The sequence below is a fragment of the Dermacentor albipictus genome, chromosome 9 (assembly GCF_038994185.2).
Source record: "Dermacentor albipictus isolate Rhodes 1998 colony chromosome 9, USDA_Dalb.pri_finalv2, whole genome shotgun sequence".
Classification (NCBI taxonomy): Eukaryota; Metazoa; Arthropoda; class Arachnida; order Ixodida; family Ixodidae; genus Dermacentor; species Dermacentor albipictus.
The window spans coordinates 45654385-45669321 of record NC_091829.1 but is presented as its reverse complement, the minus strand read 5'-3'; the positions used below and the strand labels follow the sequence as shown (position 1 = coordinate 45669321).

Genomic DNA, 14937 nt, shown 5'->3' with positions numbered 1-14937 from the left:
ACTGTAAACTTGTGTGTATTGACGTCTCTAATTTGTACAAACGGTTGCCTGCAATTCGTAAATCTTTCTCTCTTGGCCCCTTTAATAGCCGCTGGATATGGGTTCAAGCAATGTCTTGTGTACATTCTTCAGTGCTACGAAGAACGATAAAATTCAATCGGATACCTTCTGATACAAATTAGGAGCACTGGGGACGTGCCATGGCTCTTCAGTGAACCCCTTCGACGCCAACTTAGCTGCGTATGTGTCGCTCTTCAGTGACGAAAAAAAAAAGGTATTTGAAAATTTTCCAAGTTTCGGCTTTGCGAATGCGGTGCGTCACCACATTGGTTCTACGATAGTCGCGTCTGGTTAGACGTTCATCGGGAGATGGAATTCTTCGAGAGCAGGAGTATTGAACATTGGACAAAAGTCAGTGTTAGTATTGTGCCGGTATTCGTCGGCTGGGAAACGCCCGCTAGGAGTATGCTGCATTATGCCTGAGGTAGGCTGCCGAATAACAAAAAAGAAAAAAGAAAAAAAATGAAATCGCCTACAAGAGTGTTCAGTCTACACAAGAAAACATTGTGGGGAAAGCAATAACGATGAGTGATTATGCGCCGCTACTATGGGGTCGTATATACATTTATGGCGAGCGTAAGTGAAAGACATACATCATGCGAGATGACGCAAACGCAAATAAGCTTATGCCCTATATTTATGATATTGGATTCAACGGCCGACGAGGAGAAATTTGCCAAATGGGAGACTCCGTGGAGCTTATATTTAGATTCGACAGATATTGGTCCGGTCCAATGATCTTTCGCTGAGACGCTAAACGCTAAAAGCTGAAACGCAAAAGAAAAACGACTGAAAACGAAACGTAAGAAGCACATTATCGCATATAGGTACAAGTCTCGGAAGGCAAGGACTAACATTGCCTGTCGTCTTGAAAGTATCGATTTGGTTGCTATTCTCGGATTTCTAAGTATACGATATGTTGCGTGCCAGCTCTTATGAGGTCAGCAAACGGACGCACGCAAGCTGGAGGCGGACGCACCCCGAGTATGCGTTCGTGCGGTCCCAAATTCTTGCGTGGTCATTGTTGTGTTCTGTTTCACAAAAAGCAGGGGGCAAAACGTTACGGCAGACACTCCACTGGAGTTGTCCAAGTGGGCGTAAGTATTGTGCCGCTTGCTCATCTCCACACGGCCCGGTGTCATTGGCAATCTTATCAAACTTGATCCGACCAGTGTGAACCCCTATCAACCCTTATATGTCTTTATCAACCTTATCGCAATCGATCCGATCCTTATCAGCGCTTACTTGTCCTTATCAACCTTTTCGGACATGATTCGACCCTTTATACCCTTATCAACTTATTTAGAATTGTTCCGACTATTGTAAGTCCTTGTGGCTCTTTAGCACCTTATCAATCCTCATCGAACCCTTATCAACCATGATGCGACCCATATAACCCCTCATCACTCCTTATGATCCTTATCAATTGAATTAGTGCTTATCTGTCTGTGTTGCGCGACGCGAATCACATGGGCCCTCAGAGATCGGTGGCATTTCGGTGGGTGAAGTAACGCTCCAATGGAAGCTGCATCCTGCGACCACCGAAACGCATCGGGGAAGTGGGGTGGTTGGCAATAAATTTTCGCAGAATCGGAATTTTCCTAACGTCTGCAATGCTTCAAGGCGGCTCTACATGTGGTCGTAGAGACGGCCTTTATTCCACCGTCATTAATTCTTTCAACAAAGCCTTCGTAGGAACTGTTCTTTGGCATTTGTTTTGTACCACCGGTACAGCACGCTCATATGGTTCAGATATATTCACCTTCAAGCGTGGTTGTTTACCCAGTGTGCAAGACACTCGGCTTCTGAGCATGGGGTCGTAAGGGCTCGAAAGTCACCACCGCCAACGTTGTTCCTCTCTAATTAATTGTGTTTTGTACAACTTATTTATAACGATTCGTTTTACAGATGGACAGATGGTTTGCTCGGTGGGTGGGATTTAAATACTTACGCATTTAAAAATGCGGACTTGCTATTTCGATCGGTGAATGCTTGCAGAGACGCTCTGGTTTGCTTGTTGCATCAAAACAACACATGTAGATGCTGTCTCGCATAAGATCTTATATTAAAAGAAATAATCGAGGCCCCACATGTTGAAGCAGCTTGCTGCGTGTCCGAAAACTGTTCTTAATTAATGAATCAATTAATTCATTCGTTAATTAACTAATTATTTCATTCATTCATTCTGCCGTTACTTCATTTATTTGGTCGCCTGTTCGTTATGCTTTTTAGATCACAGGAACAGTCTCATTACCGATTCTCCTGACAAGGCTCCTTCTTGGTATTGGGAGGGAAAGACGCATTTCTTCGCAAGACATTCCACATTCAACCTCTATAGACTGAGCTCTCAAAAAATGTTACTCAGCGATATTGCACGAAGAGCCATTTCAACTCGCGTATAGAATAAGTGAAGGAAGGACAAAAAAGGCTGTGTCATTTTCCGGGCGCAATGCATAGAATGCACATGTGCTATATATATGATTGCTGCCAGCTTTTCTCAACGTCGCAGATTATCTATGCGCCTCCTTTTAGGCGTTATGCATTACTGAAATGGCAGCGTGACGCTTTCGAGTTCATTTCTCGTCATCATTCAAGCTGCCGTATAAGGTAGCGTAAAGGCGCTCCCTCCCAATATAATGCGCTCCGGAACCATTGCTTAAGCCACTTAGGAGATGCTGCCATCCAGTTGCGTAAAGACGCAATATCGCGCAAAAGGCTTTAGAGCCTTGTATGGAAGCAGGGACTGGAGGTTACTCTTTGACACTCGTACATGAAAGAGGCAGCGAAAAAGAAAATGAACAGTCGACGCCCCCTACCCTGTTTATTACTTATGTGTTTCGCGAACAGCGGAGGAATTTGGCGGCACATATTTTTGAGTGCCATGATACAAGTGTAGGTTTTCGTTTTTTTTTTCTTTTCTTGAAAGAACAAGAAATCAAAAAGTCGGGGCATGGCTTCCTTTCAGATAAAAAGAAACGGTTGCTTGTTTACCTCACATATTATTAGATAACTTTCACGTGGCGTCACAGACGTCGCTTCTAACCACAATATTATAGCACCCACACATGGCGGTCACGATGACGTCACTGCGCAATATGTTATCATGAGTACATTGTTCTGCCTTTTTTTGATGGTGACCGCTTTCCACCAGCTCACCACCGTTATCGTTTTGTCGCTCGGCTCAAGACGCGCCCGACTTACACAGTCAAGACCATCTACATAGCGCAAGGCCTGTTTACTCCCATCCATAACGTCACGCTACCGGGCCCGAAATTTCCATTCACAAGGCTGGCGTGATGAAAGCGGTGACGTCAGGATCACTGTTGCCCACTCGGGAGCATCCCCATTAGATTCTATGGCAGTCGGGCGAGAACGGCCTTGTGCTTGTCTAGGTGGTGTCGATACAGTCACGTTTCTTGTTTATACGCAGCTTGTCGGCGCGCTGTAGTACTCCAAGGTGGCGACCACAATGACGTAAAAGCGAACCGTCAATACGATTTTGAATAACTGTTCGTTTCCGCTTCCGCAAATCATTCCGAAGAGCGCTGGCAGCACTGATGATATAATGAGGTAAAATGAAAGGAAAGACTCACCTTCTTGTTGAGCTTTATGTTCGTGAAGATTGCGTGCACTCGCCACGTCTTGCTGAACATGGCGCCGAACGCGAGCGTGAACCCCGACATGAGGACCCAGGCCCGCGCCTGAAACAAAAAGGAGCAACCAATCATAAGGCTTGTTAAAGGCACGGAAGGTTTTCTTCTTCCTCTCACCCTCATAGGACTAACCGTGGCTAACCGGCGTTCTGCAAGCATGTCGCGTTATTTTGTCGCTTTAAAGGTCACGAGCAACGAACAATTACAGACAAGCTGTATAGAGAAGTTCCACAACGCTTTTCGTGCGGCGGCGGTGACGCCAGCGCGTGGTGGCCTGGTCCGTATTGTTAATGTCCAAAACATGGCGGCTATGATTTACTTTCGGCTCCGCGACCACTTCCGGTGCCTACGGTTTGCGAAAGCATTGCCTTCGAGGCTCGTTTCTTTTTGCTCGTAGGCAATCGTCGCTGATGCGTGGATTTGCACACCACGCATTGAGGAGTCACATATTGGAGATGGCGCAGTAGAGCTGGCATACAGGTTACATGTACCTGATGCAGCGGAGGCATAGTACACAAGTACTAACTTCGGTATTGATAGATTTCTTGACGCTGGTTTAAACAAAATCATTCCATAGTAGAATACCAGCCTATGCAACTTCGCCATGTTTGATTGAATCGTTGGTATTAGTGTATATCTGCGAATATATATGTTCGTTTAGCATTTGTACATATATATATATATATATATATATATATATATATATATATATATATATATATATATATATATATATATATATATATATATATATATATATATATACACATACCATAAGAAGCCAACAAAGACATAAAGGACAACACAGGGGAACTTTTCTTGTACTGACTAATAGAAATGACGCAATTATACCTTAATGGAATTGAAAGTGGCTGAAACAGCAACTTGCCGCAAGAGGGGAACGAACCCATTTCTTCGCATTACGCGTGCGATGCTCTACCGATTGAGCTACCGCGGTGTCGTCTTCCCATACACTTTTTGGGGTATTTATGTGTTACTACTAGAACTAACCCTCGGTGTGTTAGCCAGCGCCACCGTTCACGAACTTGGCGGCGGATGTGGAACATCCTTTCTGCCGCAGGCGTCAGGAGTACGTGATCTTATTGGGTGAAGGCAACTGGTCAATCATATGTTCGTTCATATGTTCTTTTTTTTTGCACATCGGTATTGTATTACGCAAACGTGTTTCTATATCTAAATATAAAAAAAAGCTGCGAAATGTGGAACAGGAGAACGAAGTTGGCTGCAGGTGGATATAGCCTTGCGAGAATTGTAGACATGATGGTGATGATGATTTATTAACATCGCCTTTGAAACGGGACGGCGACAAATTGGTAACCTAGCCTGTTTGAGTGACTAAGGTATTATATGCACTCTTTTAAACTGCTCCGCCCCAGCACCCACTTTCAGCCAGTTGGAGAAGCAAGCATTTTCGTCATTCCAGTGCGTCGCCATTCCACTGCATCGCCATTCCAGTGCGTCGCCATTGCAGAGCGCAGCGTGATGTGAGCGACCAAGACGATTCGCACGCATGTGCACGTTGTGGGTGCTGCTTGTCCCCCATGTTTATGTAACGGCAGACATCGACCTCTTCGTTAGCGTCGATTAACAGCACGCCGCTGATCGAAAGAGCGTTACTGCGCCCTTGGTCGGACAAGATGTTAACGAAGAAAGCAATCAGTGCCACATCTTAGAACTTTTGATTTTCACAGGCTTATATTCTACGCTGCTAACGGGAACTTCGCATGCGAACGTGCGTATTGCCGCTTACTACCGTTTCCACGGCGGGAGGGCAGAGCTCATTTGTCGCCTATGGCTTGGAGTAGCTTTTACCAATGCGTACTCATACCTCTTCGAAATGGCCATAAATCCAGATTGTGAATTTAGCGGGTGCAAAGAGACGACAGCCCGCATTCTGTGCGATTGCCCTCCTTTACATGCCACATCCCCCCCCTCCTCCAAAAAAGAAAGAATAAAAAAATCCTCAGCATCACACTCGATAAGTCTGACAACCGTGCACTTAGGGAAGCCAGAATTCGTGGACCCTGGTCTAAGCCGACGTCGGCGCGAACTGCTTTAAAAGCGCTAGTGTGCTGTTCTAAAAAACAAACTGGACTCATTGAAAAACTATAGAATGTGCGAGCTAATGCGTTCGCTTTTTTAATCATTCTCTTGTTTTTTTATCTTTCCTGCCCTTACCTCATCCCCCTGTGCAGACTAGCCAACCGGACACTTAATCTGGTTAACCTCTCTGCCTTTAACCTCTTGTTTTCCTTCCTTCCTTCCTTCCTACCGTTACCAACGGGAATATGCCGGGCTTCATACGCTACCGTACTTGATAGGAAACGCTCGGGCGGAGCAATTGCCGGTAAATTTTGCAGGTCCTTCTGCAGCTAGTAGGACTTATCCCTCTCCTCTTTTCTTTTGTAGTCATCATCATCATCATCATCATCATCACCACCACCACCACCATCGTCATTCTCATCATCATCCAGAACGGACGAGTGAATGAGAAAGAGAGAAAAAGTGCGACTGACTCACCGCGCATATGTAAGGAAAGTTGGCGACCGATGTGAAACCAGAGTCCATTCCGAGAAGGATGACGCTGGTGTAGGTGAGGATGCAGCCCACGATGATCAGGTTGTTCAGGTACGGGCTGGACATCTTGATGTACCTGCGCACACGTTACGACATCAACAATGTGTCAGTGTCAAGCTGAAGCTTCAAATCCAAAGAAATGGTTAGAAGATAGCAATTGATTTTTAATTCGAAAATAAGATATCGTCGGTCACAGGGCCGCTGATCTCCTGAAGACCTTCCGAGTTTCGCGGTTCACGTTTTATGGAGCACGTACTGAACGAGGATAACCAGGACGTTTGGCAGTCCTGTACATTTCAGATTTATATAAGATGATTGCACGAAATATTACACAGCTTACATATACAGTAGGAAGTCCCATGATTCAAGAATTGTAAGGCCCGGCCTCCTCTACCAAGAAACCGTCTGAAAAGTTTGTCACTATGAAATAATTAATTAAGTAAAATATTTTGCTGAAGCTTGAGGGTACCACGGATCTAAAGGAGGCGAAGAAAGGCACGTTGTTGAAACGATTATAAAGAAAACCATTGTAAACGGTTCTACACGAGCATTGTGCCGTTATATGTACGAGCACCCTGTTTCGCTGAGTTTAAAGCCACACCGAGAACGAAATTCTGAACACATTTGGCTGTTTCACGGCCACGATCGGCTGCCATGTTCTCTGATTGATTGGCTCTCAGGCCTTTGGATAATGAATAAAACACTGGAAAAAAAATCGAGGAATAGGAACCGCGACAGATCGAACTCGTATCTTCGGTGGTTTTTGGCGCACCAATGTTTGCCAGTGTTATGCGTCTAGCGCTTATTCAACTTCCGCCCCCAGTTTAGTATCGGGGCGTGCACAGGCATATCATGGAGTACAAAGCCCGCCACTGGCAGCTTTGTTAAACTTAAATTAAAGTCGAGTACGTTTACTGACGTCTTAGCAAGAAAATATTACGCCCGTAAACAAAGACATAGATAGATAGATAGATAGATAGATAGATAGATAGATAGATAGATAGATAGATAGATAGATAGATAGATAGATAGATAGATAGATAGATAGATAGATAGATAGATTAGATAGATAGATAGATAGATAGATAGATAGATAGATAGATAGATAGATAGATAGATAGATAGATAGATAGATAGATAGATAGATAGATAGATAGATAGATAGATAGATAGATAGATAGATAGATAGATAGATAGATAGATAGATAGATAGATAGATAGATAGATAGATAGATAGATAGATAGATAGATAGATAGATAGATAGATAGATAGAAGAGCTTCAGCGATAGGTGAAGGACGTTGACAATATTGTCTGCGAAATGTAAGGCATTGCGCAATGCACATTGACATAATGTCTACGAGTACTTGTTTGGTATATTATTATTATTATTATTATTATTATTATTATTATTATTATTATTATTATTATTATTATTATTATTATTATTATTATTATTTGCATCACGCTGCTCATCGCCCCCATGATATATCGCACCACGACACTCGTGGTGGTTTCTTCCGCAGTCCTAAAACCACTCTGGCTACTTATATTTTTGTTTTCATTTTTGATAGCCCTTGCGTCGCTCCGTGTTGCTCTTCGCACCTTCTACAGCGCATTTGTTTTGACGTCATTAACGCACGCGTTACAGGGCAACTAGAGCCATATAAAGTTCGAATATACGTCCATCACCACGTCTTCGAAGTCCTCTCTAGTTTTGCAAAGCATTTCATTTAGCCCCCAGGAACAGATCAAATAAAACGACTTCCAAAAGCTGCAGAGGCGATGTCTTTTGTTAGAAAGAAGTGGTGCTTGCAAAGCGGGATTCGAACGGTGAACCTCTCGTTCCTGAGTCAAACGTTCCAGCGTCTGTGCCGTAGCCTATTTGTAACAATGCCCGCAACGAGCCTAGTGAGTTGACTGCTGAGAGGGAGAAGAAAAGGAAAGGCTAACCGGGAAAATCCAGGCAGCAACAACTCCAGTTGGGCGCTGCGTAGTTCGAAGCAATCTTATTTAGTGGTAGAATGGTATTAACGAACCGTGAAATTTTTCTTAAATGCCGTCGTTGGGGATATGAAATGTTTTAGTGTTCTGCCCAGTTATAGCACTACACCGTTGTGAAGCATTACGATTTCGAACTCTTCGACGCTCATCGTATTCACGCTGCTCTTCGGGAGTCTTTGCGCGGCCTACCCATGGCGGTCTTGCAAAGAGCTGAATGAGTTGCTAGGCAGGTCTTCCTTTTATATATGAAGTTTGGCGACGTCACTCACTGATTCGTATGCTGCTGTTGCCCCTTCACCACCGTAGCAGCTTATGCAACCGTAATCTTTACCGGGAAACAGACGCGGGCAGAAGGAACGTGCCTCGCATTGTTCACAGGCGCCTTATGAACCATCATGCGGTTTTGACGCTTGTTTTATGCTTTTCTTTATTGAAATGAGTACTGAGCTTTGCGTTGTATGCCTAATTCCAAAGGAGATAGGCACATTTTTTTCGCTTCTGTTTTGCTTCTTCTTTTTTTTTTTGCTAACGGACGCGAAAAATCCCAGCTAGCTAGAGGCTAGCAGCTTCGCTATAAAAGAAAACAATGAGTGACCAACGGTGGAATCGAAGCTCAGCCGTCGAGCCCAGTAGCCCAGTTTTTTATCCATTTGGCCGTGATCGCACGCATAGTTCTGTTTTTCCAAAGCCAACCATGCTTTGAAACGCCCGGTGGGAGCCCCGTGCCACTTCCTCGTCTTCTTTTCTTGTTACACCTCCCGCTCTGAGGCATCGTGTTCGACAGCAGTATCTCCCGGACCGGCCCACTCTCCTCAGTACTTTCCTCGTAACACGCTACATAGAAATTGTCCAACGTTGTACCAACTCCATGATCGCGAGAGTTACTGATTTAAGATTTCTTCGCCAGAGTGTAAATGGCATCGTCGCTTTAACATATACCACGTGACATAGCCACGGCTACGTATGATGGCGTAACACGTGATTGCTGATGACGTCGTAGTCAGTAGAGAGTTTTAGTATAGCGTAAAACCCTTGCGTTAGCGTTAGCGTGCCACGCAACGCTAACGCATAGAAAGACTGCACTGCGCGGCACAAGGTAGTGTTTTAGAATAGCGGAACGGAGAAAAGCGTTAACGTTAACGCAAACAAATACAGCGCCATCTAGATGTAAAGACACAAAGTACTGGAAAGCCAAATCCACACGAACTGTCGAGCTTATCCAATGTCGAATCCGCAAGTGTGTCCCTAAGTCAAGCTTATCGAAAGCCACAATCGCTGCGTTAATTACGCATGTAGGTGTTTGGTTTGAGCGTTGTTTTGTCGAGAGTCGCGAAACATACCGATTAATCTTGGCATGCTGCGATCGAGTGTTCTGTGGGACCCATATTACGTGTCCTTTTTAAGTTGGGATGACATAGACACCCTCATGCTTCGGGAATGAGAGCGACCGCGCAGGTTCTACGTGTCCTAAAGATCCACTAAACGTCGAAGCTACATCGGAGGGGACGTTTCGCCGGCAATTTCTCTTCCAGAAAGCGGATTTCCCACTTCTTTGCAATTTTTTGCAACGGACGCCCACCTTGACGTCCATCCGAATGGGTTCAAGGCGAAAACCTCCTTCACGAGGTTCATATCGTCGTCGTTGGTAAAACGCACACGCATTGTGACCACAGCACCGACCACACTACTGTGTTTTGCCGCGGAAAACATGACATGCATCAGTTCGACATGCGGCTTCACACCAAGCGAACGAGCGAAATACACTTGGGCGCCATCTCGAGGCGGATACAGCAAACACTTTTAGCAAACCCATAGAGTTGTTCTACTAACTCTATGAGCAAACCCTCTCGTTAAGCCTACTGCGCCGCTAATCGAGAACGTATATCGTAAACAACGCCCATTTGTCACCTGTGCACCGCTGCCGAAGCATCATCACACAAATCTAAGGCGAACACGAGCATTAGTGGGGAAGGATAGAGCCTAGCAGTGCAGGCAGACGGCTCGATAGATCCGAAGCGGGCTGCTCTCACTTCGACCGGCGCCGCCATCTTGCCGTACGTAAGGCTCCCCTTGCGTGCGTTAGCGTTCAACGCTAAATCCTGAAAATAGCGTACGTACGTAAGAGCTCCAGCAGCGTTTACGTATAGCGCATGCGCAGTGTGGTGCACGCAACGCTAACGCTAACGCTAACTCTTTGCGTTTGCTGCTTTACGCTATACTAAAACTCTCTAGTGTTTCTGTCGTTTACGCTCGTCCACTACGTATGTAGAAACCGAACGCCAAGTCGTTAGCCCGCATCGAGTGGGCGGCGCCGAAATGCTGTCGTTGCCGCCATGCGATCCTTTTCAACGTGATCGTCATCGTACTGCTGTCGTCACAGTCGTACTCTCGCGACACAGGTACGCACGTACACTGTACTTCGCATAACGTCGATTTGAGGAGTGCGTGGGATCCGCGCAATTTTTTTATGTACCTTTTTTGTTATCGTCAACCAGCCCGAAAAGTGAGCGACCTTGCTTAGAAAAAACAACAACGAAAGACGAAAAGTGCGGTAAACATGTGAACGGTTGCGAAAAAAACTCCGGAGGTGTGCACTGAAAAAACGGGTTTCCGGTGTGAAGCGCGCGACAGAAAAAAGATAAAAAAGCGGTAGAACACGTCGTCTGCTTTATCATCGCGGCACGTGACCACGTGTTCAGCCGGGTTCTCGAAGCGTCATAATCAATGGTACCTTCGTATTTGTGGCGAGTTGTCGTTTTGGTTGTTTTAAGTGCGTCTCCACTGGCTACAATTACGCGTCGAATCTGTTAACACAGAACTCATTTTACGTACGTGTATTTATATTTTTTTTTCTCGATCTTACGTTTCGCCCCAAGATTTATACTCGCACATAGGTCAGTCACCCTGCCCTCAGTTTCTAATGTCACTGGCAATCGCTTTCGCGCAGCTTTTGAACTCGTGCTTCACGAGGTACATATAAATCGACCTTGCCCACCGCGGTGCACGTGTAAGCCCCGAGTTTCCGAGCAGAACGCACGTTCGACGCAGCACTCGACGGGCATCGGCCATGAGTGAACCGCACCAAGAAGCGTCCGGTCCACCGCCGGGTTACCGCTTCGTCGTGCCAGAACGACTACCCAGAGGTGAGGAGATGAAGATGTGCCTTTTCCTACACTGCGACGTGAACGAACATTACGACATCCGAGATTTTCGGCAGCCACTGGAGGAAATCGGAGTCCTGGGTCACGTCGGCGCTCTCGGAGTGTTCGTGTACAGCCACTTATGGCTGCTGAAGCTCAAGACGGACGAGGCCAAGGAAGTTCTGGTGACCGCCGGGAGCCTGCGGGTGAAGGGGAGGCACTGCGCCGTTCTCGGTGCCGACTGCGAAGAGCTGTGGGTCAAGGTCCACTGCGTGCCGTACCACGCGACGAACGAGTCGCTGCGCGCGGAGTTCGAGCGCTTCGCGCACGTGAAGTGCGTGAGCCGCGGTGCGTGGTCCATCGCGGGGTTCGAAGGAGTCGAATCCACCACCCGGCACGTTCGCATGTGCCTCAGGCCGGGCGTCACGCGGGAAGAGCTGCCGCACGCGATGCCTATGTGCGACACCACAGTCCTCGTTGTGGTCCCAGGGCAGCCTCCGATGTGCGTCAGGTGCCGGCGGACAGGTCTTTCGCGGCGGGTCTGCCTCACGCCCCTTTGTAACCGGTGCAGGGCGTTATGTCACGTGAGCCAAGACTGCGTGCCCTCCAGCGCCCGTGCGAGCACCGAGGTGCTCGAAGACGAGCTTCAGTATCTAGTAGACGAAGACGTGATGGAGGCGATCTTGCGTGCGGAACGCGACGGCAAAATAGGGACGGAGGCAACCAGGGTTACTATTCCCTACACCGCACGGGTAGCATCGCGAGCCGTCGAAGATACGGCTAAGGATCACGACGGGGACCTCGGTGTATCGGATGCCGCGCAGTCTGACAACGACCGGAGTAATGCCGGTGCGGAAAAAGCCACGTCCTCCTCGGCGAGTGGTAAGGCGCCATTGACTGTCGGTGACAACGAGCAGAGGGGCACGGAAGACGCTTCGCCCTCGGCCAGTCCCGAGGCGGCGGCATCGACCCACCAGCCGAAGCGTCGAATTTCTGAGGAAGAGAAAGATGACCTGCAGCTTAAGTACGAAAAGCAACATCGCTTAAGGCACGGGCAAGCCCCCGGATCCTTGAGCAAAATGTCGTCTTTTCGCAAGCCCAATATGCCTTACTGAACGTCTACTACAGCCTACTTTGCTGCTAGAAGTTTGAAACGTGTTTACCATCCCAGACAGAAAGAAGGGAGAACCGGACAAAGCGCTACGGAAGGGAAAACACCTTACCACACAGCAGCACTTCGTAGAGCGAATGCGTGTTACTCGAACCCGGACTAAGATACTCAGCTCCTCATTCATGACAGCTGCATGTTCCCCACAAGGTGGTTCGTTCTCGCCACCGCAAAGTGCGGACAGCGCCTCTTCTTTGACCATTATGAAACATTCCAATCACCGAGAATCTATTAGGTAAGAAGTGGTCATTTGATCCGTTTCGCGGCCTAGCTGACAACAGGCTGACCACGCACCAGGTGGCGTAGCAATGTCTGCATGCTCCCCACGTCAAAGGTGGTCCTCTTGCCAAACATCCACGGGATCGTGATCATCGCTGCCATTCGCAAACAATCCGCGTCTTTTCCCCAGCCACCACTTCACCTACATGCGCTGCTCATGTTGCTGCTACGCCCGGGTCCGTCAACGCTCACCGCATTTAGACTCCTCGCTGTTACAATGAGTTGTTTTCACTGCTTTTCAGCGGAAATCATTTTGTTTCGTGCCTTTGTAGAAGTGCTATTCTGTTATACCGCGCGCATTTCATGCTGCGAACGATAAGGGAAGCGCCTGTCAAACTCGGCGAGCGCTTGAGCACGCATTGCATAACACACACAGGTGGCGATGCTCATTTTACATTGGGCACTGGTCACCTGGTCTGCTTATGCGTGCGCCGTTTGCCCTACCCCGACACCTCCCAGCGAGGGAAGGTTGAGATTAGGCGACCTTCTCATGCGCTCCGGTTGTTCCCTTAGGCCACGATCACTTTCAGAAGTTATCAGTCCCTCTTGTTCGTTTCTTTAAATTTCCCTCGCGCACAACTCGTGAGTCGCTTTGCGTTTGCGGCTGTCAGCTACTATCGGCGACAGATAACTATGGTCTGACGCAGAAACACATGGGTGCGCGGCTTGTGCTTTTAGTGTCAGTACTGCGTGCGGAATACGCCCACACAGAACTATCACCAGATTTATCGGCAGAACCGATGGTTTTATAAAACGAAAGGAGGTTACGGAAGGTTATAAATCTTCACCTCCTACGGTGAGCGATGACTGCAATGAAACAGCCGGAAAGAACCAGAAAGTTAGCTTAACGTATTTTTTTTCTTTCGCTGCTATTAAGCGCACTACCACAATCACGAACGTCATTCAACGTTTTCACTCGGTTCTTCGCATTGTCTACGAACGAAAGGAAACAAAACGGTGTTTCACCCCGATGTAAGACTGAAACCGATCTCCGCGGCGATCAGCGCAGGACGTAGAAAGTCAGCGTGGTATAATGAGCACTTCCCAATCAAATACTTTTGAATTCGCACAGAGTTTCAACTTAAGAATATGAGTGAAATCCTTGGCTTCATGTTCGCGGGTGCATCATCTCGTTGCGGGTCCGTAGAGCAAGAGTTTCTGTTCTCGTTGTAGCAACTGGCATGTTCAGACAATGTCAAAAGTAAAGCAGATGCGCCGGTAAGGCAAGTAAACGTGAATTCCGATGTGTGTTATTTTGTTTTAGAACTTTCTAGTCTGGATGCAGTAGGTCCTCGACAGTTCCGAGAGATCTCCAGGGACGTTATCCGGCGTATTGAATCGAAAGTCTTTAAGTATACAGGAAGACGTCCCTAAGTGTGCAGAAGAGCGCAAGTCGCCAGTAAATCTAGAATCTTCATATTACTGTACCCTGTAGAACGGCTGATACAAGCCAAAAACAAGACTTTTTTTTAATACGCTGGCCTCCAATTGTATCCCGCAGAGATAAGCGGCCCAAAAACTACCAGATGTGACAAAAAGAACTGACATGACACTTTTTACCTATATTTCTTATTGGTTACGTAAACGTCCTGGTAATAAATAAGCTTCCAGCTGCAATAGCCTTTTACGAAAAGTTTCGTTTTTTGGACGCGGATACGTCACGACACATAATGTGGTCACGTGGGAGTAGGACTTTGGCACTGGCTGCAGCTCGCTCGGCAGTCTCTTATGCTGGTACATCGAGCCGTGCAATGAGCAGCAACGTAACAGATGTTTTCAACGTAGCAGATGCCTTTCCGCAGTTTCAGTTGTGTGCATGTCAGTGGGCGGAACGGTCGAATTCGATCGGGATAGCAGGTACAAGCAGGTTTTTAATGAATTCTGAATTTGATACAGCACAACCTTAGGGTGCGTGGCCTTAGAGTAAGGGATAACAAAACCAAGCGTTTCGCACGTATTAATAACGCTAAAGTACGCACGGTAAGGCAGTGCGTACGTGAATTTTATAACTTGAAGACTGATAGAACAGTCGCATG

At 46.9% G+C, this 14937-nt stretch overlaps 1 protein-coding gene across 3 annotated transcripts in view; it reads right to left on the bottom strand.

Moving 5' to 3' along the window:
- Window positions 1-14937, bottom strand: part of LOC139049765 (gamma-aminobutyric acid type B receptor subunit 2-like) — a 388195-nt gene that overhangs the window by 58738 nt on the left and 314520 nt on the right. For all 3 annotated transcript variants that reach the window (XM_070525572.1, XM_070525574.1, XM_070525573.1), the window contains exons 11-12: window positions 6255-6387; window positions 3654-3761 (exon numbers count right to left, since the gene is read on the bottom strand). In XM_070525572.1, the coding sequence (XP_070381673.1) occupies window positions 3654-3761; window positions 6255-6387 (241 nt within the window). The remainder of the gene's footprint in view (window positions 1-3653; window positions 3762-6254; window positions 6388-14937) is intronic.